The 26,203-nt window shown below is 44.8% G+C and overlaps 1 protein-coding gene and 1 long non-coding RNA gene across 3 annotated transcripts; one reads left to right on the forward strand and one right to left on the reverse strand.

Moving 5' to 3' along the window:
* The first annotated feature begins 91 nt into the window (after positions 1–91).
* On the forward strand, positions 92–5,162 carry LOC124002978. The gene is made up of 5 exons (XR_006833178.1): positions 92–199; positions 1,019–1,089; positions 1,344–1,486; positions 1,600–1,773; positions 2,970–5,162. It is a non-coding gene; the product is annotated as an uncharacterized LOC124002978 (long non-coding RNA).
* On the reverse strand, positions 5,090–26,203 carry LOC124002977 (junction plakoglobin-like). Of its 2 annotated transcripts, XM_046310850.1 has the most exons (17): positions 26,046–26,181; positions 16,427–16,518; positions 12,412–12,464; positions 11,848–12,018; positions 11,353–11,606; positions 10,204–10,442; positions 9,720–9,921; positions 9,154–9,298; positions 8,816–8,919; positions 8,261–8,599; positions 7,778–7,930; positions 7,520–7,639; positions 7,258–7,408; positions 6,208–6,329; positions 5,809–5,851; positions 5,320–5,475; positions 5,090–5,143 (listed from the first exon to the last, which is right to left on the reverse strand). In XM_046310850.1, the coding sequence occupies exons 3-16, from the start codon at positions 12,422–12,424 to the stop codon at positions 5,327–5,329; spliced, it is 2,205 nt and encodes a 734-aa protein (XP_046166806.1). In that variant the 5' UTR covers positions 12,425–12,464; positions 16,427–16,518; positions 26,046–26,181; the 3' UTR covers positions 5,090–5,143; positions 5,320–5,326. The 2 variants fall into 2 exon arrangements, with proteins under 2 accessions (XP_046166806.1, XP_046166805.1); XM_046310849.1 differs by lacking the exon at positions 16,427–16,518 and having other exon boundaries at positions 26,046–26,203.

Raw genomic sequence — 26,203 nt, forward strand, 5'->3', positions numbered from 1 at the left:
CTATCAAAATCATTAACTTTTTAGGAAATCTAGCCTTAGTCCTTATTAAAAAATAAATTAAAGGCCTGCCTGCTACTAATGAACTTTCCGTGAAATATGCAGTGCACGAAATCGGGTGCAATGACAACAAGTGAAAGTAAAATATTTAAGCCAGCAAATCCAATGACAACCAAACAGCCGGGGGAAGCAAACAAGAAAGGTAAGTCCTTCATTAGCTAATTGAATACAGTACCCACAGTAATTGCACAGTGCACTTTCAACTGTTGAAACCGAGGTTGAGTTTTAATTTGGAAACGATATCAACACAGATCAAGTCATCCATATTGTGAGTTCAGGTGCAATTTCTGTTTTCTCCTTTGGTCCTTCTGAATAGCATGCTGTAGTTACTAAGATACCTACTATCTGGTTGCGATGTATTATTATGGATACACACTTGAGCATGGGTACCTCCAAGACCTGTAGCCTGCAAAATGCAATTTCCTGTAACATAAATGTTTATTTGTAGGTTTCTGTCAGAACCAACAACAGCCTAAATGCCTAGGTTCATGACCACCTGATCTGGATAGCAAACATTTTACTCTATCCCACATGGCAGTCATATTTAAATATAATACTGAACAACGTGTATTTATAAAGATAGTAAACATGATAAATCGCCCGAACTGCGGAAAGCTGTCGTGCGAAGTTAGTGGCGATATCCTTTAACGTGTTCTACACAGTTTGTGACGGGGTGGAAATCCCATTTCAACATGAGTGAAAACTACCAACCGCCTGCTTGCCAACACTCGAAGAACATCTCAACTATAATGTAGTGCAGCGTTTATTATTATTAGCAGTTTTCATAAGCAATGCCATATGAATAACACGGTTGACTGTATTAGCTTGGATAGTTACACTGCTGATATTCATATGAACGTGATGCATTATAGTAAACCAAGTGGTGACCTGCCGCAATGTTGTTTTCCAAATGAAGGAGTGGGCCTTTAACTGCCATCACAATTCTATTATCTCTACACAGTATGAGCATACTGGCTCTAAAAGGAGTCTGCCTGGGGAGAAAGCGGAGGCGGGCAGTGCCTACAAAGGAAGGTGAGTTGTATGTATGGGACTGACACAGATTCCAAACAGCATATCTATCACAAATATTGATATTAATTGTAGAGCTCAGAAGTGATATTATATTATAAGGCAGAAGTAGCCTGGGTACTAATCTGTTTGTGCCATCATGTCACTCCTTGGCATACAAGGAGTGGCAAGGAATGGTGTAATGGCTCACACAGATTGGAACCCAGGCTAAGGCAGAAGATAATATTGACCGAAGATCTGTCTCTGTTGTGTTGAAGCCAAATCCAGCAGGAGAAACCAGTGGTGGTGTACGGTGAAGATGAGAACCAGGAGAGCAGTGCCAGAGAGGGGGCTCTGAAGATCACACTGCACATCCTGAGGAACATGAACCAGAAAGAGCTCACTGACACACTGGAGAACAGTAAGATCTTTAATATGCCCACAAACAGTTGGCTTGATGTACAAAAATATGTATTTAAAGTACTATGCCTTTAATAGTATGCTTCAAAGTACATTTGTCCTTGTCATTTTCAGATCTTTTAGGTGAGCTTGCTGAGTGTCAACCTAAACTCAACTTTAACAAAAGGAAGTTTGAATGAGTGTTTGAAGGAATGGCTACACAAGGAAACCCAACACTTCTCAATCAGATCTACACCGAGCTCTACATTCACAGAGGGTGGAAGTGGAGAGGGCATTAATGAACATGAGGTGAGACAGATTGAGACAGCATCCAGGAGATCAGCAACACAAGAGACACCGTTCAAAATGCAATGACATCTTTGAACCCTTACCTGAGCAAGACAAACCAACATAACTGTCCTGACAAAGGGAGTTGCTGGCATTGGCAGAAGTTAATTCTGGACTGGGCTGAAGGAAAAGCCAATCAAGATATCCAGTTGATATTTTCACTTCCTTTTCAAGAGCTGATTTAAAAAAAAAAATGGAAATAAGGGTCCGCAATCTCAGACTTCAACAACTATAATGTGCTGTTTGTATTTGATGGTCTGGTGTGATGTTTCAAAGTCAACCTCAGAGGATGTGCTGCTGACAAACCTCATTCAGGGGAATCTGCTTCCCTATGCTCACATCTGGATAACCTCCAGACCAGCAGCTGCTAGTCACTTTGAATTTGTATACCGGAGTTTTTCCATTGTACATTGTGGATCCCCCAGTATGGCAGAGAGCAGCTTCACCCCTGAGTCTCCTGGGTGATTGTAGCTCAGGTCCAGCTTTCTCACATGAAGGTTTGGACCGCAGCGCTTCAGCTAGAGAAGCACAGCCTTCCTTTGCGACTCCACAGAAGGACAAACTGCAAATAATATGAATTTCACTCCAAGTAGTTGGTTGGAAGTAGGCTAGAGTGTGATCCGCCTCGAGCCACGTTGAGTGAAAATCTAGTAACAAACCGTTTGATTCTTAAAATGTGAGTTTACTTTAGTCATTTTAATATCATAAACTGATTTTACTAACCTGAGTGTCTGCAGTTTAGACCCTCCAGTCCAGCAGAGCAGCTTCACTCCTGAATTCTGGTATGCAATATGTATATGATCATAATTGATTGTTGCCCGGCCTTTGTTGGTCTGTATGGGAAGACCTCAATTGAATAATCCTCTCGTCTCGTTCTCAAAGCCCATTGGATGAGAAAGCCAGAAGTTTCTCCTCTGACGGGTTTTGAGGAGATCTTCCCTTTGTGTTTCTCAACCACTGTCTTGTGTTCTGCTTTTACATTGTGAACCATGATGCAGAACGCTGGATAAAATCTGGCCTAAGAAAATGTGACTTGATTTCTCTTGAAAGCTGCAAACACATGATTCAGTGAGAATACTTGAAAATGTTTTTGTTGGATAGAAAGATTAAAAGGACAGTAATTAAACAAAATACTAATAATCGTGTCCTTCCATTAGATGCCTGTGAGCCAACACTGGACGCAAACACGGCACACAGAAAACTCTGTCAGAGGGGAACATGGGGGAGAGAAGAGCAGCCGTATCCTGATCACCCAGAGAGATGTGAGGGCTGTTGGCAGGTGCTGTGTAAAGAGGGTCTGAATAGGCGCAGTTATTGGGAGTCGGATCGAAGAGGAAATGGGAGTGACAGAGAAACATCGGCAGGAGTGGAGAGTGACTGTTGGCTTCGACGTAATGACAAGTCCTGGAGTTTGCGATGCTTTGACAACAGTTACATCGCCTTCCATAATGCTAGGAGTATTGCTTTACCTGCTCCCTCGTCTTATTCGAACAGAGTAGGAGTGCATCTGGACTGGCTGGCACTCTGTCCTCCTACAGTGTCTCCTCTGGTACACTGAACAATTCGCATACATTCTACTCCACATTTTCTAACCCTCTTTACCCAGGGTTTAGGGTTGGGAATGATGACAGTGTGCCTGTGTCAGGTAGAGCAGCCTCCAATTTGAAACTCAGGCCAGAATTCCATCTAGTTGTTTTTGGCATTGCGGTGTTAGAAGTATGTTCACGTTGCAGTGCAACGGTTTCGCTCCAGACTTGATACTCGATTTAGAACCTGGTTTTAGTGGAAGCCCTGGTAGGATGTCGAGTTACCCACCCTCCCTTCTATTTTTATCTTGATAATTCATTGCAGTCACGCAGATTTTAAATCTGTGACACACTGCTGTGCAAATCAAACAATTTCGGTGACCTTAAATAAAATGGCATTTCTTTTTCTTTTCTACTCTGCTTCACCTACAGCAAACAACATTTTTGGTTTTGTTGAATTTAGGAGTTAAGCATCCTGAGTGAGAGAATGTGTTTTATCTGGAATAAAAATCTAAGATGTGTCCAGATCACAGCCTTAAACACCACTTGTAATTTAGGAAATATGTGTTTAACATTAATGTAGGCTAATTGAGTTATAAATCACATACTATAGCCAGATCTCCAGGCCATTGAACTTCTGTTACCTGGTCTCAGAGCCACAAACCATTTTATGTAGTGAAAGTGTCTGGATGAAAAATGCTGTTGAGGAGAATGTGACAGTTTTGGCTGAGAGACCACTGAAAATGTTATCCCGCGAGATAGTGATGCGATAAATACATGTAAGTAACTACTACCGTCCCAAGATGAGTGGCGGTTATGACATCAGCAGCACTATCTATTATGCATCCTCGTCGGATAAAGAGTACTTCCCCTAAATTTGGGTAGGAAAAATGTACTTTACTTGCCCATATACTACACAGAGCGGGGAAAAAAATAAAATAAAAGTATGGCATTGCCCCAGATATTCTGTATTTCACACAATAATCCTACAGTAAAATCATAATCAATACTCAGTCTGCCTGTACTTTAATATATTCTTTATTTTCTTAAACAAAATTGAAGTAAAAACCTTTATGTAGAAAGACAAATTCCCTGTCAGTAGCGTTCTTGATTTAGGGCCTCCAGTAGACTCCAGTCTATTGGGTGGTTCTTTTCTACTGTGTGAGTCAACGTAAGAATATTACACCACAGAGTGAGTACCATCTCTAACTCCCTACTAGCTCATGAATTAACTCACTAACTTGTGAATTAACTCATGCAGACTTTCGAGAAACACAGTGGGAAGAATGTTAACAGCAAATAGTGTTAAAAGAAAGTTAAAAACAGCAGTGTCCATTACAAAGGCTGAAGAAAGAAAGCAAACATGTGAGCAGGTGAGCTGTATAGTACACATCGTTGTCCAGTCACCTCTGGCAGTGTTTTCAACTAGTATTGAAAATTGGGGGGAAAGAAAAGAAAAAAGGAATCTACATGATTATCGTCACAAAATAAAATCTCTTTGGCATAGATTACCCACCCGAAAAGCGCACACAACATTAAAACGTACTTGACTAAAAACCTGTGCATCATCATCATTCTTAGAAAACAGAAGGTAAGCCCTGTTAGATTCTGAGCCCCAGTCAGTGATAATTGCATATACTACATCGAGGTGAGCAGAGACAGATTGACATCACTCCATTTGAAGATTCACTGTGATTTCTCCTCTTCCTCTGCCACGCCCCCGCTTCTCTCCTCTTCTTCTGCCCCCCCCCCGCTTCTCTCCTTTTCTGCTGCTCCCCCCATCTCTCCTCTCATCCCTTCAGTGCCTGTCGAGAGAACAGCATCTTTATTAAAAAGAGTCCAACTGGTTGACTTGGTGTGCGACTTGTTTTTATAATAATATGTGTATGTAACTAATGGCTGCTCTGTCTTCGTGTGTCTGCGCCGTTTGACCATAAGAGCATGGGTACATTTGTCTGTATTATTGGGTGTATGCACTAACCGTTGTCCTAGTAGCGCTCAGCATATCCCGGTTGCCTCATGTCGTAGGTCATGCCGCCGCCACCGCTTTGGTATTCAACATCGGACATCCCCATCTCTCCATCCATGGGCATGTCACCAGGGTAGTCTCCATATTGGTGGTAGCCTGCGTCCAGCTCTGAAACACACACACACACACACTCAGATCAACACTTTGCAAAATATTTACATTTCTGGAGATTATACCCTTATATTTAATTCATAAAACAATGGGGGAGGGGGGCTCACTGTTAACATGGTTTAAGTTAACCGTTGAAGTGATATAGAACAATTTATTTTTGTATTCTTGTCAATACAGTACAATCATGTCAGAAATTCAAATATAGCAAAGCAATACATTGACTAACATTAACTTTACATAGAAACAGCCCATTGGAACAGTGACTAACTAGCACACCTGCCCCATGTGTCAGTCAGTATGGGCACCTTTCCGCCAAAGTGAGTTACTCACCGTCTGCTGCATAGCCGGACTCCATGGGGACAGCATTGTGGGCCTAGGGAGGGGTCACGAGAGGTGTAAGGTCAAAAATGAAGTCAGCGAGTTGCCCATACATGGTCGACAGAAACCGTGTCACACTGTCACCTGTTTTCTTACACTGCATAGTCTACCTACCTTTCTCTTAATACAAATATTACACGTTTGCCATTTTACAGAAACTAAAAACTTCACATGTAAGAACCTACGAAAATGTAATACATGCATTTATCAATGTTAAATTACCGATCGAAGCAAAGTCTTTTTTTCCAGTTTCATCGGAATTGAGAGAAGCTGCAATTCATTATTAGATCCTGCAGTGGCTCCCTCCTGGCCATAGATGGCACTAGAGGCATCGAGCATAGGTACACTCACCATTTCCCAGGCGGCGGGGTCGTGCTTGAACAGGGAGTGCGTGAGCTCCACGGACACACGCTTCTTGTAGTCGGAGTTCTTGTCCTCGGAGATGCGGAAGAGAACGGCCGCAGCGTAGGTGGCTGGGAGAAAGGTGACATGATTACTAACAGTCAGATTATCACATGTACACCTTGATTGACAGACAAAAGTTAATCTATACCCAGATCTGAGATGATGTATCAAATGGCTGTGGTGTGGAATGCTTCTTCTCAATCCTTGTCTCTCATTCAACCGAGTTAAGGGATCAGATGTGGCCCAGACTCAATAATTGGTCAATTATGAGCGAGAGAGATGAAAGCCAGCAGAGACTTGCACCCGTTGAGGTTCCACTGGTTTATGGAAATGCAGTCAGACTAAAAATTAAAAAACATCTTCCAGATAACTTCCTCTCAATGGACGCCAAACAACAACCTCAAATCTATTCACATGGACCGCAAGGCCCTCCAGCAGGTGGTGATGACGGCCCAGTGAATCACTGGTACCGTGCTTCTACCCATCAAGGACATCTACTGGAAACCGTGCCTGAGGAAGGCATGCAGCATCATCAAAGACCCCCACGCATCCCATCGCGAGCTATTCTCTCCCTTACCGTTGGGTAGACGGTATTAGATCACACGGTCTGATACCAAAAGGCTCAAAGACAGTTTCTAACCACAAGCCTTCAGACTGACCACATGCTCTGACTCTCCACACATCACAACTGCTGCTACCAGACTCTTATTATACACTTGTCCGCCCGCCCCCCCCCCCACCACATCCCCAAAACATGGAAATATTGGACTATAAATTGTGCCAAAATGTTTTCTATTTCTACTGGGCCATTTACTTTTGTTCGTATTCTTATTATTTCTTATTGTTGTTGCATTGTCGAGAAGGAACCTGCAAGTAAGGATTTCGTTGGACGATGTATACCATTCGTATACCGTAAGACTCATTTTTAAAAACTGACACTAGTGACGCAGCCATCGCAAATCCTGTTTTCTGATGTTTTAAGAGAAGTGGTCTCACCTATGCCCTCGTTGTTGGAGTGCAGCAGCTCCATGAGCGGCGCGGAGGCTCCCTCTGCGTCGATCATCTCAGCAGACTGTTTGTCCAGGGCCAGCTCGCACAGAGCCCCCGCTGACACGCGCTTCACGTTCTCCACTGGAGAGTACAGCAGCTAGGTAGGAGGAGGGAGACGATGGTTAACACAATCTACAGGAGATAAAAGCAGTGAGATATTGAGGTCTTAAAAGTAAGAAACAAATATTTAAGAAAGAAAAACTCTTACCTGTACAAAGAGTGGGATGGTCTGCATGCTGGCGATCTCTCCCCTGTTGATGGGGTCTCTGGCCATGATGTGCAGGGCCCCTGTGCACCCCTCCACGATCTCTTCCATCCTCACGCCATCCTGAAAGAGAGACAAAGAAAGAAAGCAAGAGTCAGTCAGCAACAAAAGAGACTAGGGAGGTTAAGAAAAGGGCAAATTACTTATGTAACAGTTGGATATAATTTTATTTTAAGTACATAGATCTGTTTCTACACCTACCTGGTATGTCTGCTGTGCGGCGGAGCCGTGTTTCTGGGCGTCCTGGTGGGCTTTGAGCAGCAGATTGACCAGGCGGGGGATGGCCCCCGCGTCCCTCAGAGGGGTCTGGTTGTCTGGGCACAGTGCCAGGTTACGGATCAGACCAACGACAGCCTGAGGACAAGAGAGAGGCGGGGTTAGAGACGGGCGCCATTTTGATTGGTGATCAAAGAAAGCAACATTATTTTTGGTTCGAGACGGTTTGTTTTACAAATTTTCACCCATCTCATCATCATTTATCTTGCGCTACCATTTCTCTCCCTGTTCTCTATACGTAGCTTCTTCCTTATCCCTCATTTTCCTCCTTCCATCACATCCTCGTCTTCCTAATTCTCACCTCATTTCGAATTAAGCAGCCGGTTACGTGAATGGTTAGCCCTCTCCCTTGGAAACCATCTGTCAACTATTAATCTCCTTCTATCCCACCACCCCTCACTCTCTCACCTTGATGACAGGCCAGTAGTAGGGCTGGTTGAGCAGCTTGACGATCGCAGGAATGCCATAATGCATGCGCACTGCATTCTGGGCCACCTCGGCGTCGGAGTGGCGCGACGTCAGGTGACGCAGGGCGCACACGGCCGGCTCTGCCACATCCTCCTTCTCTCCCGCCCTCAGGACGGCGTGGATGAGCGCCTCGATACCGTTGCTCTGGGTGACCATGGCCTTGTTGCGAGCGTTGTTGCAGGTGAGGTTGGAGAGGATGCCAGTGGAGCAGGTGAGCATGTTGACGTCGTCAGAGCTCAGGAGACCAACGAGAGTCTGAAGAAGACTGTCCAGACCCTCCTAAAGAGACAGAGTTTAGTTTATCTAATATATTAGTGGTTCTTAAAAACTGTTTAAAAAAATAATTGCTTTTGCAATAAATAAGAACATTTAGAGTAAATTTAAGGGAGGTAAAAATACTATGTTAAAGGTCAGAGGTTAGGACAAACATGAGAGAAACAGACAGCAGGATGGAAACAGTCTCGATGTCTCTAGGTTGGAAGGTAGAAGTCTCACCTGTTTAGTGGCAGCGTCCGACAGGTTCCTGAGGGTCCACAGACAGTTCTGCATCAGACGCTGACTGGAACCTGTCAGGTGCATCCCCAGAGCCTGCATCCCACCTGACAGAGGGGAAACAGAGAGAGGGATAGATAGAATGTGTATGAGAGGGTGGGAGAGAGAGAATCTCGTCTAACTCCTTTTACTGCAAAATATGAACGTCATTCATAATCTCATAGCTTTACAACTGAAAATAAAGAAGCCCATTTCTATTTATTAAAATCACAGTATCAGTTGTCGCAAATCTACAACAAGTAACTACAAATACACCCCCTCCCTGTGTTTCAAACACTTACCAGCATCCACGATGGCAGGTTTGTTGCTGGGGCAGACAGAGAGCACTTTGAGCACGCGACTGGTGGTCCACAGGAGCTTCTCATAGCTGTAGTTCCTCATGATGTGGACCAGGCCCTCCGGACCACTGTTAGCCAGGATAATCAGCTGAGAGAGAGATGAAGGGAAATGGAGTTTAACAATATGAATCAAGCGATAGCATTTCTATGAGCAGCAAACAGTGTGGACATTCACTTTTAGTCCAGCTCGTGACATGTTTGGATGTGCACAATTCCTCATTTTCCAGTAGGGGTTTAGGCGTTAAAAGGTTAACGGGAACATCTTCAAAGGGTCAAAACATTCCATGTATCGCTCCTGTCCAAACATGCACTTAGCCATTAAATAACAGGCAACACACACAGGGTAGACATCAATACCCAGCCACACCTGTCTGATATCATCACATGCACAAAATTACTATGGTAGCCACACCCATGCCAAACAGGGCTATCATTCAAACACACTCTCATTCACAATATTGACATGCATAACATCACACCCCTTACACTTAACACCCCCCCCCCCTCACCTTGCTCTCCTGGTTGCCGTAGGACAGCAGCTGCAGGCAGTCGGTGGTGATGGCCAGGAACTTGGGGTTGCTCTTCTTCAGCAGAGGCACCATTCGCTGCAGGCCGTCGGCCAAGCGCACCGCCATCTTGGCTCCCTCCTGGTGCAATAGCAGGTTGTGGAGGGTGGTGATGGCATAGAACAGCACAGACTCCATGGGAGAACTGACAGAGGGAGAGAGGGAGAGAGAGAGTTATCCTAAGGATTTAGATAAACATAGTTCATTACGAGTCTTACTTTGAAATGCTTTGTCAATCTTGTGGTTGTACGGAGCGAGAAAGTGAGCAGAGAGAGACTTGCAACAACTTTCACCCCCAACATGTCATCCCCCACCCAGGTATAGAAGGCCACAAAATAAAAGAGCTACAAGAGAGAATGAGAGACGAGAGGAAGCATTCCCACACCCTCCTAACTAGCCACCCCCCCACAGACCCTCAGACTCCTACCTGAGCATGCGGACCAGGGCAGGGATGCCCCCACACTTGAAGATGGAGAGCAGGCCCTCTCTCTGATGGGACAGGTTGTGGAGGATGCTGGCTGTAGCCCGGGCTGTCTCCATGTCCCCGGTGTTCTGCATGGCCCGCACCACCGCCGCCACCATCTGGGGGGACGCCATCAGCGCCCGGCGAGACGCCTCCTTACGGGTCAGCTGGTTGACGATCAGGGAGGCTTTGTTGACCACCACCTGGAAGACAGAGGGTTTGGTTAGTTTTAAAGGAGGGAAAATGCAGAGCTATTAACAGGGAAGGGTTGACTATTGGAAAAGTACATCAATGTGAATGACAGCCAGCTTGACTACCACCTAATGGGAAGGAGGGATAGAGATGGGTTAGGTTTATGGGTAAAGTGTGATTACTGGTGGTAAATAACATCAATGAATGACTGTCATTTAGACATTGATTAATTAATTCAAAGGTGGATTGATGGCTAGATAAAGAAAAATACACATGCATAGCAGGGCTGTGATCAATTCAGAATTGAAAATGCCTCAAATTCCAATTCAATTAATACATTTGACTTGTAGTAGTAAACAGTGTACAGAACTGCAATTCAAATGAATTAAAGGAAATAGAATGTGAAATTCAAATGTATATCTAGTTGATAAAATATCACATGTTAAATACATGCATATAAAATGTGGTTTCAACAACAGATTCAGGACAAACTTCAAATGAATGAGCAAAGTTATTTCATTAATACCACCCCCCCAGAATGCATTAGTTTAACCCTCAAGTTGACCCCAAGACATTCAAAAAGAAGCCAAACAAATTAAATCATTGGTGGAAATATAATGTTCTATTCTAAGCACTATGGTTGAAAGACTACACAAACATTGCTTCCAGAGAAGTGTGATATGTTCCTTGGTATCTGGAAGTGTGACCTGTCAGGGTCAATTAAACTTTCATGTTCTATGACTGAGTGCAATTTCTTTGAACAGCACTGAATAAAATTGTACTTCCTGTTACTCAAACTCAAAAAGTCTACATTCTGTGTGGCCAAATCAATCAATGAGCTGAATGGGAGTCAATTCAAATATTCTGAATTGAGCCCAACCCTGACGCAAAGACAGACGTGTCAAACAACCAGTACTGTACCTGGTCCTCATCGTTGAGCAGCTTGGTGAGCTCGGGGATGGCGCGCGTTGCCAGCTCGGCGTCGTCCTGGTAGTTGATGAGGTGGACGATGGCCGTCTTGAGGAGCTGCGAGGGCTCGGCCAGCCGCTGGACGTTGGTCATCTGGGACGGGTCAGTCTGGGTGGACAGGATGGTTGTGCCCTCCATCACCGTCTCTGGGAACATGGCCGCTCGGACACGCTGGGCCCGGGTCAGGGCATACTGAGACTCCACTTCTACAGGGAGGGAGGAGAGAGGAGGGGGAGAGGGTTGAGTGGTTTGTATTTTTAGATGGTGGGTTTGAATGATAGTTCAGTATTAAGCAGTAATAAAGGTGTGTGAATGTTTTTTTGTTGTGTACACTTTAACTCCATGTTCCTAAGTGACAGTGGTTGTTTGTAGCGGGTTGCACTTTTGAATGTTTGTTTATGTCAATTTGAGACCGTGTATTCAAGCACTAAACGGAGCGCGTCTCACCAGCAGGGTTCTCTGAGATGACGGTGGTGGTGACGGTGCTGTACTGCTTGGTGCTGTACTCGGTCCCGTCGTCATCTGTCCTCACTGTGGTGGCTCCTGACTGGATCCCAGAGTCCCCGGCATAGTAGGTCTGCTGCCACTCTTTCACCTTCCCCCTCCCCTCATTGCCCACTACAGAGGGAAAGAGGGCAGAGAGGTTAGAGTGGAAGTGCACTTTGAAGTAATATATTATAATATGTTCAACACACTTGTAAGTGCCCTCAGGGCTCGCCCACTACAGAGGGAAAATGTATGGGGTTATTATGGACTGCACTTAGAATAATAGCCGACACTTGTTAATGCACCTGGAGGGAAAGCAAAGAGGGGTTATAAGAGACAACACTGCACTTAGAAGTTACCTATGAGCCATTATGCGTCGAACATACTTGTTATTGCACTAAGGGGAAGACATTGTGTTCAGTTGAACAAAGGAGAGGAAGGAATATGAGGGAGAGGAGGAATTAAGAGGAAGAAAAAGGAAGAAATAAAAAGGTTGAGAATAATATAGCCAGATTATGAACCCACTCTGCATTTCCATGGTGGCCTCCTGGGCTCAAACCAACAACAATGGAGAAGTCCTGAAATACACAAAAAAATAACATTTAGATCAATAATTATCTTTCACATTTTGCTACAAATTACAATCATACCACTATTTTACAGTGTACAGTTTACTTTCATATTCTTCTTACCGGTTTTAAGGCTAAATATTAATTAGGCCATTGGTTAAAATGCATTTGATTTCATATTCTTTCTCCCAGGTAAGAATACAGATAGGTGAACGAATGCCCTCCCTCTGAACAGTGCCAGAAATGACAACGCCGAGTCAGCAGCAAAGGCTGCTGGGATAGGAGGGGAGGGTGAGGGGGCAGAGGGACAGCTGCAGGACAGGAACGCCAACTGCTAAGCCCCCGCGGCCTTTAACCCCGGGCAGAGCCTCCGCCTATACATACAGCTGTGGGAGCTAGACACCTGCCTGCCGACTCACAATATCAGCCACCAGAACCCACTAGACAGGTTTCTTGTGTGTATGTGTGTGTGTGTGAGAGAGAGAAAGTAAGTAGTCATTCATACACACCTTATTCCTAAGACAACACCTTTATAGTGGACACAGTCACACACACACACACACACACAGTTCCTCCTCAAAACACCACACCTCCTTCGCCTGTAACTACAGGCCCAACGCTTAATGACCATTTATCACTGGCCGATTTAAAATAAACACTCCCACCTCATCCCCCCGGCCCCCCAATCCTTATCAAGTCATTTTCCCGGCAGTACCTGCCTCTTATCTCTATTCGGCTCTCTTGTTGTGACCATCTATCATACACCCGGGCTCCGAAGATGTGGATGACGATAAAGGCAGCCCTCCGCACCCCTCTGATTCAGAGGGGTTGGGTTAAATGCAGAAGACACTTTTCAGTTGAAGGCATTCAGTTGTACAACTGACTAGATATCCCCTTTTCTCTCCTCTCCTGAACTATCCGTCATGCAGCTAAAGTGCATTCCTTCCGCAGTGTTGGTTTGGACCTCATCTACTCTTTCCCCATTTAAAAGGATTCCTCTCCTGGTTCACTCAGTTGGCCCAATGTGGTTTCGGCATTATGATGCAGTTACATGCCGACTCATTCTATTGCAGCCATGTTATTAGCTCACCATTAACATTACAAGGGGATATTTAACCAACGCTATCTAACTGAATGTCTAGAATTACACCAATATTCTAAACATTTCTTCCAATTGTGAGAGTCTGTCCAAGTGTTTAAGCGTTTGTTTATGGGCATTTATTTTCCGTGTGTGTGTGTGTGTGTGTGCTCTCACATTGCACACATTCCTAATTCTGATGGTCTTCAGACTCAAAATAACCTCTGGTGCAGGAGAAAGTTAGTTGGAGAATAACCCACATCCACTCAATATAAAACACTCAGTTTCACTGAACAAAACGTCACGACTTCTACACTCAACCCACAACTCACTCAATACATGATCAATGATGGCTCGATCATTGCAGTTAAATGCGATGGGAGCGGCACGTGATGCCACAGTCCACTCTAACAATGTCACCAGTGTATGGTTCAGATGTTTGCGGTGAAGGGAGTTACTGTAATTGAAGGGATGGGATTCTTCGCTGGACACAGACATTACTGACATGCTGTGTGTGTTTGTAAACTGGATCGGATTGTGGGAGAGTCGGTGGGAAGAGTCAGGCTGTTTAGAGCCATTCTCCCAAAGAGCTAAGGCCAAGTGTGCGTTTACACGTTTCTGTTTACGTGCATCTCATTTTTCATACGGATGAATATAGCAGCTTGAGACGTCACAGTTCCACATGAATGCGTCATACGACCAAGAATTAGCGAAGATAAACTACGTATGACGAAATCTATTTATTTTGCACCGCCTTTCCTTACTGATACGAGAGTGGGTATTCCTGACGCTTTTAAACCATTATATTTACCTGCTCATTTCTAGACTCAAACGCATACAATATGAAATACTTCCTATGAGGCATGAGACAGAGTAGCTTACAAATTAACTTAATATTGCCATCAATAGAAAAGTCTGACAAATATAGGTTTCTTTCCAAATATATGCTGCTATGGAAATGAGGTGGAGGGTTGGGCTGACTACCGTATGGTATGGCAGGATGACAGGAATGAAGGAAAGCAGATCCATTTTCCACCTAGTAGCTAGGAGAGAATGTGGCAAGTCGTGACAGCATGTCCCTCTGGCGTGTTTGTACTTGATGGGCGATGCACTAACATTCCTGGCTACCTCTGCCTTCCCTTATATGTAAATACAGTGCCTGGATTGCGTAGATGTGACTATGGCCTAATACAGTAAACATAATATATCCATCCATGAGCTTTACTATGCAAAAGCATATTAGTTTCATCTCATATATAGGACCGTTTTAGAAATATAATTGCCATCCCTCTGGAAATCACATGTAACACAAGTTATTTTATGCCGCTCCAAAGTATTTTTGTACAATGCGAGGTAGTAGAACTATTGTACCAGCGTGCATAACTATTCTTGTCTGAAATGAGTCTGGAGTTGCTCTGTGGGTCTGCCAAGCAGTGAGCCCTGTTACGGATGTGAATGATAGTACCACACCCTTCTGCGTTAGCCCCGGGGCTCAGAATGGGGGATGTGTGTGTGTGTGTGTGTGTTATGTTTCAATCTCTAGAACTGGGGAGTTTTCATGCATTTCCCACAGAGACCAGAAGTGTAGTGGTGATGCGTGTATAATTCTCACTAATGAACTTCCTGTGTTTTCCCCCGGGTTCAGAGAGAAATTAGATTGTGTGTTTATTCTAGACCCTCCACCCAGAGAGCCCTCATGTGTACTTATCTCACTGGCATTTGGAACAACAGACTGGTGAGTCACAGGCAAGTCACCATGTTGCCATGGGAGTGTCAGTATGTGAGATAGAGAGATATATATATATATATATATACACACACAGTATGCATCGGTCTCACTCTAAGAGCCCTTGAGAGGTACTTGTGCCTAGCTCAGCTCCATTGGGAATAGTCAAGTCACAACCCAGCCAGCTAGCTAGCTAGCTGACCTATGGGGGTTCACAGTGAACGGGGCGTTGGCATTTCTGTCTGAGCTTGTACTTTACAGGTACAAGCTGACTCATCATGTACACAGAAAATGTCTCCCAGGCTCTTTCCCCACCTCTCCTACTCTCGCTCAGTGTTTAAATAGAGGTGTGGCACTCATTTCTCCTTTTCCCAAGCTTGGGAGTGTCTCGTCATTTCAACTGTGCCAACTACCATTAGGTAATAATAAATTAAATTATACAGAAAAAAATTATACCATGGCAAAATTCCAAAATACTGGGCATGCTGTATAACCTGGTTCCACAAGCTTACACACACACACACACACACACACACACACACACACACACACACACACACACACACACACACACACACACACACACACACACACACACACGCACACCTCTGGAAGATGAAAAATTAACTTTGTTTTTGGTGAATCTGTCAGTTTGTGTCATCTGTTTTCCTGGGCAAAGCAGCACGTTCAGACAACGCGCTCCGATTTGATTGTCGCGCTGTTGCGACACACCCCGCATCACCTGAGTAACAAAGACTTCACTCACACACATACTATACTGTTGACTTTATCTAGGTCTATCAACTCTTCCTGGTTGTCCATCAATCTTATTCTCACGCGTCTTTGTAACACTGTGCAAAACAGCCTCGGCAGCCTTGACCCTGACTGTACCAGACTATAGATGGCTATGGTGATACAGTTTATATGATAGCAGAGAAGAACAGATAGGAGAGAGAGGCATGTTGAGTGCGTTTTTACAGTGTTCTATGTGCCAGTAAAACATCAGACCTAGAACTTGTGGCTCCTTTACCAACCAACCCCCCCCCCCCACATTAGGAATCAACTGGAAATGAAAAGCACGGATTGCTTGAGCTGTGTGGACCACAAGTTAAAAGAAGTAGTAGTATTGCAATATGTCGTCTACTGACAGAAAAACACTGTGTATACCTGTCAATGAACACTGCTACATCGTGGGTAGTGACCAGGAACTGCTGTTGGATTTCATGGTGTGTACTTGGAGTGGACTTTGCTCCTCGGCCCTGCATTCAAAGTAGTGTGGTTAATGACTGATGGACTCGCTCCCTCCTACTGTACCTCGTTCCATTCTCTTTCACCACTGTACTAGGAGCTACACTTTCCTTCTCCAAACCCCTGCCCACCCCCACTATTGTTCTTCCTGAGCTACTGGGAGAGTTGAGGATTCTGATCTTGGGTCAGTTTTGCATTTCCCCCCCACTAATGGTTAAGGTTTGGATTGGGGGAGGGGAATCTGATCCTAGATATACCCAGGGGAAGCTTTACCCTAGAGCATTCTGGACTGATGGTCAGGCCTTCCAGGAAACACAACACATTGAGGGCAGGAATGTGACGGTCAGAGAGCCCCCAGTGGACGAGAGTGAAAGAGATGAATGCGGTTTGGCCCCATCGCTCTAATCCTGGTGTGACATTCCACACTCGCCCCATACATTTAGCCTCGTTCAACACACTTTCCCGCTGCGAACATCAACCAAAATAGTCCTGAGCTAAACTCTCTCTCCACTGCAAACAAACACCATCACCTCCTCGTAGACAAACAAGTCATAATAACTATTGTCTCACATCCAAACGATCCCTTCCTGACTAAACGGGCTCTCACAGACGCTGTGTCAGTGGATGATTAACTAGGTTCCACAGATGGTGTGAATACTGCTCATCATCTCCAGCCTCCACACACAGGCATGCCAGACTGGGGAGTGTCCTCATAACCCTGGCAAGGTGTGGCAGTGTGTGTGTGTGTGTGTGTTCTTTGGCTCCTATCTGGCAAAACACACCCATTCGCTGGAGTGTATAAACCACAGCATTGCTAAATTTAAATTGGAACCTCTTTACAGCCCTATCCATTTATACACGGACTTGAAATCAAAAATGGCTATTAGCTTAAGCCTTGACACACTAAAAGATCCAGCAGTTTACCAAGATAAGGTTGACTGAACCAGGCTAGCCTAAGCTACACTCAAAAGGAATGAAGAGGGCTAAATGACAGAGTGGAAGAACCCAGATCTCTGGAGATAAAAAGGGTTCAATCTGTGTCAAAAGTCTGATGGGGGGAAAAAAAAACAATAGTGGAGGTGTGGCTCGAGGCATCATAGACCTTCACAGTCTAACAGTGGGTCTCTAAAGCCGATCATAAATCTACATCTGAGAGCAGTAATACAATGTGCAGAATTTATTTCTGGTCTCGTAGACAGAGGTTTGTTTTCTTGATCCTTGATCCTGGTAGACTTGTTCCACAGACAGCCATAAGAGACAGAGGGATCAAGAGACTAGAGACAGTTGTGACAGAGATGGGGGGGGTGGTACAGATCAAGCAGATTAAGTCCCATTACCATACCACACATCTGTAAAGCTGCGTTCACCATCTGTGTATAAGATGGACCTGCCTCCCCCCACACATATACGCACCGTGACACACACACACACACACACACACACACACACAGATGGACACAGACACACACTAGGGTTTAATAGTGGGAACTGGGTTAGCAAGATTAAGAGATTTTCCATCCAAACCTACTCCTGTTTCCCGGGATAAATAACTGAGAAACCGGTAAATAATTTCTAAGGACCACATGATGTGAAATGGAAATGTTCATTTATAATGTCAGGTCTAAAAATCGGTCTTCTCTGTAGACTTTTCTGCATGATAAATAACACTTTGTGGTGACAGACAGAGCATATGGAGCGCAATTCACAGTGCGAGTCTTCACTCTTGCACGATAGTCACCGGCCATCCGCCGGCCTCTCTCCTTAACTCTTGTGGAGTCCCAGGAAAAGCTAGACTAGAATGTAGTATATTTGCGTCCTAAGAGGGATGCAAGCTTGCTGAACGTTAAATGCTATGGTGATCGACTATAGCAGTTATTTATTCAGACCCATAACCATTCAATCTCAGTGAAGAGAAGCTAAATCCGTCTGCATCTTATTCTAGTCCCATATAATTCACGCATGTCATTACAATGAGGGCCAACGATTTAACTGACGAGAACGAGGAAGCAATGAAGCAACAAGAGCGAGAGAGGTAATATGCATTACTCACGTCGTACAACACTAGGATAAATATTACAAAAGGTAAGCTAATGAGTCAGCCCACTAATTCTTACAAAATGTAAAATAGGCCATATTATATTTCAAATTCAAATCTAATTTACTAGCTTACAAATGTCCCGCACCAGCATCACGTGTTCTCCCCAGCTTCATGGTTTAAACAAGGTGCATAATTCCAGTCCATGTAAACAGTAATACAGGCCACAGTTAAAGTTTACTGGAACGTTTTACTTTCGTGCGAAATGTGCAGTAGCCTATTGGATAACGGCACAATCATTTGGGCTTTTTTGGGGCTCGGGCTAATAAAATGTCTTTAATGAATGGCTCGTCTGGCTCAGGTAGCATCAGGCTTGAATTTTCATGCCGATCAGAGCTCTAATCAAATCCTAAAATATTTATATGACACACCTGGTTTTGGACGGAAATGTTATTTAGCAGACACTCTTATATAGAGCAAATTACAGTCAGCGCATTCCTCTTAAGATAGCTAGGTGGGACCACCACATATCACAGGCATAGTGAGTACTCTGAATACTCTATACTCTGGAGAGGTAGGGTTTCAGGTGCTTTTGGAAAAGATGGGCAGGGACTCTGCTGTCGTAGCTTCAGGGGGAAGCTGGTTCCACCGTTGGGGTGCCAGGAAAGAGACGAGCTTGGTCCTGCTGAGTCATAGCTACTTGGTGTTGCTGAGAAATACCAGGTTACCCAGGAGAAAAAAATTATTTATTAAAATCGGGATGAACACGTGTAAAATACCAGGGGGAAAAAATTCAAACACACATATACTCTCTCTCTCTCTCTAAAATTGATTTGTGAGTGGTTGGCTTGCCAGCTGAGCCCCGCGGTGAGTAAGTGCTCTCTAGACATGGTAGACACACAGCTGTGTGCCCCCTGTGTGTCTGGCAGGTGGTATTGGTCCAGCTAGCCTGCTGAGAGAAAGCTTCAAGCCCTCAGGACCCTCTCACCACCATCTCCCCTTCTTATTCATACTCTCCCACTCATCCTTCACATTGTCCGCTGTGGGACTACACAAAGAAATAGGGGTTAATTGGGCAATTGCGGAGTATAAAAATCTATACAGGAGGATGTGCAGTGGTGTGGAGCGTGATGCTAATGGATCTACTGTGTGGGCTACAGGAAGTTGGTTATTCCACGGTCAGACCAGGCTATGACTCAGCAGCACCGGGGGTCTGGATTGTTTTTTCCCCCCAGTCAGAGGGATAGGCTCAACGACATTTGCTACACAGAGAGAATCGTTTCCCATGCAGATACAACCACATCAAAAACTAATGTTGGGCCAATATTTAGTTACAGTTATCAGTCAAAATTGAAGAAAAGGTGCAGGAAACTACTATCTGTGAAGGTTTACTTTCGGTGAATGCGCCCACTTGAGTGTAGGCTACAGTCCATTATACCAACTTCAGTGGCCCTCAACTTGAACAAGACAAAGTAGATGATCATAGACTTCAGGAAAAGGAGGGCTGAACACGACCCCATTCCCATTGATGGGGCTATAGTGGAGCACACCAAGACAGTCGTGAAGAGGGCACGACAACGCCTTCTCCCCCTCAGCAGGCTGAAAAGATTTGGCAAGGGTCCCCAGATCCTCAAAAAGTTCTACAGCTGCACCATCGAGAGCATCCTGACCAGTTGCATCAGAGCCTGGTATAGCATCTGCTTTGCATCCGACCGTAATGCACTAGAGGCTAGTGCTTACGGCCCAGTATGTCAATGGGGGCTAGCTTCCTAACATCCAGGACCCATTTACAAGGCAGTGTCAAAGGAAGGCCCCAAAAAGTTGTCAAAGACTCCAGTCACCCATGTCATAGACCGTTCTCTCTGCTACTGCACAGCAAGGGGTACCGGAGCACCAAGTCTAGGTCCAAAAGGCTCCTTAGCAGCTTCTACCACCAAGCCATAAGACTGCCAAACAATTAATCAAAATGGCCACCTGGACTATTTGCATTGAAACCACCCTGATTTTTGTCTTTACACTGCTGCCACTCGCTGTTTATTATCTAACCTGTACCCCTGCACATTGGTACCGGTACCCCCTGTATACAGACTCATTATTGTAACTTAAAAAAAAACTTTATTTAGTAAATATTTTCTTAAAACTGCATTGTTGGTTAAGGGGCTTATAAGTAAGCATTTCACAGTAAGGTCTACACCTGTTGTATTCGGCGCATGTGACAAATAACATTTGATTTGAGGTTAGTGTCCACCCTGATATTGGAAGGTTGAGAGTTCGATCCTCGGCTGAGTCCGACTGTAAAAATGGGACCTGATCAGTCTCTGCTTTGCACTCAGGAGATAGATTGGCGGTAAGGCCCTGCGATAGACTAGCATCCTGTCCAGAGGGGTAGGCTTCACTCATAGGCTCCTGCCCTACAAGCTGTTCCAGCTACTTTCTTACAGTCCATTTATCAGTCCACCGACAACAGCCAGTCGGAACTCCCCTCTCGGCTCCACTAGCATGCCAAACCCCCACTACAGTATGGCACATTGAAAAGGCTTAAGTACACAAAGCAGGGCCCCGCTGGCAGGATCGCATGTGAACCAGAGCGCTGGCACACATTCGCCAACTTGAGAGGGGACGATATCTGATTTTGTGAAAATCCATGTCTAAGAGAACTTGCGTGTCAAAGACATTTAACGTCTGTTTATAATATGCTTTCAAGAGTCGAAGCATGAAGTCTCTCGGACTTAAAAAATAAATAAAACAAGGATTTAGGCCTAGTTCGAGTTTTGCTTACTGGACTTGATGAAATGCTTTATTACCATCCTAGCTAAAATACAGTGGCAGCATAATAAAACGGTGGCCATTCCCAAGACTTTAACAGCATGGTTTTACATTACAGCAGCTACACCATGTCATTAGCAGTGATTCATCAGGAGAAATGCAATGCCTTCACTAATGTTATTACTGTGTTAATTGACACAGCCCGGAAAACAGCCCGGAAACCAGCTAGCAGTCAACTGACACATGAAAATAAAACGGTGACTTGCAAGTCAATGTAGGTTCTTTTGGACATATTGTGTTACACTAATGTCTAACCAGTAACTGATTAAATAATCATTCTAAAATATTAGGCTTACATCCATCGGTAGATGTGTCGAAAGAGTGTTACACTAGACCAAAGGGGGGTAGAGTTGGCTCCGACTGGGATGAGCTATATGGGTAATTCATGTTTACTCCCTGTACGCTCCTCTCACTATGAATTATAGCAGGTCTGTGTTGTCTCTGAAGTGTGGAAGTGCAGACTAGGATCAGATTACACAGAGAAGAGAAGGAGGGGCCAGATCAAAGGGCAGGAGGAAAGTGTGTAGCAGTAGAACTAGGCCTCCATGTCTGTGTGGCTTCTCTGATGTAACAACGACTGAGGGCCTATGGAAGGCTGTGTGGTCTATGGAAGAAGGCTGAGCCGTCATTGTGGTATGTGAAGAGTTGAGTTTGCCTTGTTTCCGGTCTCCATTGTTATAGAGCCCTCAAACTCAACTCTGGACCCGAAGCCAGTTCCACTGCTTTTCCCCCCTCCATGGTTCCCCTCTAAAACAAGGACTGATTTAAACCTGGGACACCAGGTGCAATTAATTATCAGGTAGAACAGAAAACCAACAGGCTCCGGATCTTGTAGGGTAAGAGTTGAATACCATTGTTAGAGAGTAACGAGAGGCTGTGTCGTCACTGCAAGGAAGGACGATGCTGCATGAACTGATGTAACATGCTGGGCTGCTGTCCACAATCACTCTGTATGGAGGTAGAACGGACGAGGAGGCTGGTGTCACACTATCTAGGGTGAATGGGAGGACGGCAATGGGAGTGAATGAAAATAAGTATTTCATAGTGAGCGTCGTTTCTCAGTTCTCGATGGGGACCATACAAGAGTTTACAGAGCATCTAGAATGAATGTCTGTCACCGTTTGGACAGCGAGGTTCCATCTAAAACCCTCCTTTAGGGTCAGTGGGGAGGCTTCACCTGCTGCAGCGTGGATACTGGATCTATGCATGGCTGTGCTGGTGAGCATTGAGGCGATGCGACAGATGATGAATATTTCAGAAAGATCAGAGGCGGAAGGGAGGCTAGGGAGAGCACGGAGGGGATTAAATCTGAGGGGACGCTAAAGAATAACCCCCGCTCCCCGCCCAAAAGATGTACCAGACATCCTTGGAGGGGAAGCTTGAGTAGCTACATTTACCTGCAGTGTTTATGCTTCCACTTCTTAAAATGTTCTTCACGTAAACCGTGACCGATATAAAAGACGACAGGGGACTGAAGCACGGACAGAAGAGTACAGATAACTTTCTTCCTTTGGTGGAAGTGAGGTTATTGTGAGGTGTTGCTTCCATAAATAAATGTCACCTACACGTCATTGTGCATCAATCATTCTAACAGACACTTCATATCTGTGTGTGACTTATAGTCACTCTTCTAGATGGAGGCTGATGATTCTCTTCTCGGATACTGCATGTCTCGACGGTGAAGAATTCCCAGTCGTTAGCGTTCCTTTTCCACCACACCCGCACTCCTTCCTTCCTCTCCCGCTCATTGGAGTGCAATTAACGGATGAGTAGGAAGTGGGAGATGAGAGAGCAGAGTGAAGAGCGACACCACAGCAATGACTAGGAGTAATCAGAGTCAACTTCTTGAGAAGCATTGCTCAGTGCCGGCTAAACGAACCAGCCCAACTGTAAAATCTCTATTCAAGTCACTCATGGATTCAGGAATCCAGTCCCCTCCAGTCCCTCCCTTCTAGTGAAACTATGTCAGTAATGAAAAAAATTATCAATGGTAATATATTCATAAAAGAAAGACTAATGGATGCAGCCATTTCCAGCATGCTGTCAGCAGATGTGGCGTGGTGGTTTATGAAGAGCTGTCTGATAGGAGCCGACTTGAAAATAATACACATGGCAGAGCAGTACAGAATTCCAGAACAGGGTGATGAGGACAAACGGTTGTTAGGCCTCCCCAGAAAGAAAAAAAAGTTTTGAGTGAATAATTCATATTCGTGACGGTAAATGGGAGCACAGCTGTGTTGGTCACCCGGGCGATGCCAGCTTGGATGGATTCTTTCATATCGTGCCTCCTCTGCCACTCCACTGATGACTGGGAAGAGGGTTCCAAGACACTTTGGGACTCTATTGTTTGTTTAGTTTAACTTCACATCTTTTGTTCTGCCCTTGTGTAATGTCCTTGACATTTGCAACAGCCGTCCAATATGGAAGTCGTCTTAGTCTGGGGATAACGTATCAAAAGATAAGGATTTTTGTCTTTGACATCCTTTGTTGTTCTATGCCAAGATGTTTTTTTAAATGGTGGCGATGGGGAGGGTAGAAGTCAGAGTAAATCTGCTTTGAGTTGATAACAGCATTGTCTGAAAAGATATCTTAAGCCCCTGCCTGGCGATTGAATCCTTAGGAGATTAGGTCACTATCGTCCCACCTCTTTTACCCCAGATAGAAGACGAGTCCATATCATGGCTGACCAGAAGGAAAAAAACAAAGTCTTCAATTCCCATATGTAGCCTACACATGCACGCAAACACGCTTGACCTGGATACACACATTGGCACCGAGGCCTGGTCCCACGCGTGGCCTGATTAGGTTCTGTGGTGTAACTGAGCCCTCTTTTCTACTCAGACGCCACCGGGGAGGGTGGGCAGGGGGTGAGGAGAGAGACTAAAGTCAAGACGAGGGAGGGCAATTTGGTAGGGAAGGGTCACATTTTAGACATTGCAAACGTGGAACCAAGTTAGAGACACACGTAACAAGACTGCATGATAATAAAAGGAAGGAAAGAAAAGAAAGAGATATATGGAGTTGGTTGAATCGTCGGTAATCCCCTCACCCCATGCTGGCCTAATGTAGGACAATATCAAGGAATTAAGCAGGGGGAAGGATTAGCGCCAGTATGACCCCAGCTGCAGCTGAAAATCTCAGCCTAAACCCCCCCCAGAGGCAGTCAGCAGCCCCAGGCGAGCCAGACTGCACCTCATGGCACAGCACCAGCAGCATGGCAGGCCTGGCCAGGGCAGACCAGGAGAATGCACTGGCGTAGAGAATGTGTGAAAGGATGAAACTCAATTCAACCTGACATCCATTCAAAACATCAGCTGGGCTCACTGGCCCAGATTCAATATGCTGTTGAATGCCAAAAACTTGGTTGTTTTGATGCAATTGTTCTTGGTTGTTTCTGGTCATTGGAATGGCATGATCATGACTGGTGTGACAGCTCTCCATCTTGACAGACATCTGTCCAGCCCTAATACCAGGCTGTGCCATGTCAAATTCAACTACAGTTATTAAAGTTGGTCTTTGGTGTATTTGAAAAGACTAAACCATGTAAGATGAGCAAACAAGATAATGTTATTTCGGTTGCATGTTGGAAGTGAAAGTGGATTTACTTCTGAAAATAAAATGAGAGGATCTGTGCTCTGCTATTGCAGTGGCATAGAGGAGGTAGTAAAACTACTGTAACTAATGGCATATGGTTCCCTTTGGAAAAGGATGAATGAGGCATTAGAGGTTCACTGTTATGGATAATGTCATCAGCCTGAACACCTCGTTTGCATCCAATGGGCCTTGATCAAAAGTAGTGCACTATATAGGGAATAGGGTGCCAATTGGGACAAAGACCTGGACATTACTGGCACCACTTCCCTTGTGGATCTGAACTGCCCTAAAAGAGAATGTATTGTAGGTGTGAAAGTCATGTAAGGACACTTCGGTATCAGTATTATTCATCCTAACCCATTATGTATGTGTGAACCATGCAGGCACTCGTGTCATGCCCCACCCCCAACTCACTGGGGTTGTCAAAGCCCCGGGGGTTGGGGGGGGGGGGCAGTGGATTTGACAATGGATGAGTGGGTAGACAAACTTCGATCATCTCTCAGTCTCTACTGTGTACCCACACGGTCACACCAGTATTGACTTTCAGCTCTATTCAAATGTGCATGAAGTCAAGAAGTTTATCAATAGTTTGTCAACAAAAAAAAAAATGCGCACATCTATTTGGCAGGAACAGCGTTTGACAAAACCTTGTAGCGACATAAACCATCAACATTTGCTCTTAAATAGGCAGGAAGGAGTAAACGGTTTGTTGCATAACGTTTTGCAACAGTATCGGCGTAATGAATACACCCACGATAACTAATGTCCTACTTTAACGACGTTTGGGTGGCGACTAGACACTTGACAATAGGAAAGGAACATTACGCTATTCTGCCATCAGGTTCAGAGACATTGTTCAAAACATTGCCGGAGACAGAATGTCAGAGATAGGCTACATTGTATCCAGACCGGGAAGAACATTTATGGAACGCTGGGAAATTATGTTTCCAGTTGAGACAAGCGCAACACAGGAATGGAGAAACTGTGATTATCCTATCCCACTCGACTCACTTGACACGAATTTACTCTCTCCGAAGACTGTCAATACACGGAAATGTGACAATACATACATGTCTTTCTTACCTTTCAAAATACAATAACTTGTTTCGAATATTCCAAGTCTACGCAGGTCCACAAACAGACTTTTCCACCGATATACTTTGTTCTCTATGCCTCACCTCAACTGCGGTAGGATGATACTCTGAACAATGAGTAAAAAGGCTAACATCGGAGACTCCGCC

Source organism: Oncorhynchus gorbuscha, linkage group LG18 (genome assembly GCF_021184085.1).
Source record: "Oncorhynchus gorbuscha isolate QuinsamMale2020 ecotype Even-year linkage group LG18, OgorEven_v1.0, whole genome shotgun sequence".
Classification (NCBI taxonomy): Eukaryota; Metazoa; Chordata; class Actinopteri; order Salmoniformes; family Salmonidae; genus Oncorhynchus; species Oncorhynchus gorbuscha.

Bases quoted from the DNA above. Each gene is read 5' to 3' on its own strand.
- LOC124002977 (XM_046310849.1), bottom strand. The intron at 9,299-9,719 runs GTGAGGGGGGGG...TCTCTCTCTCAG, and splicing joins ACGGCAACCAGGAGAGCAAG to CTGATTATCCTGGCTAACAG. The intron at 7,931-8,260 runs GTGAGAGAGTGA...TCTTGTCCTCAG, and splicing joins ACTACTGGCCTGTCATCAAG to GCTGTCGTTGGTCTGATCCG.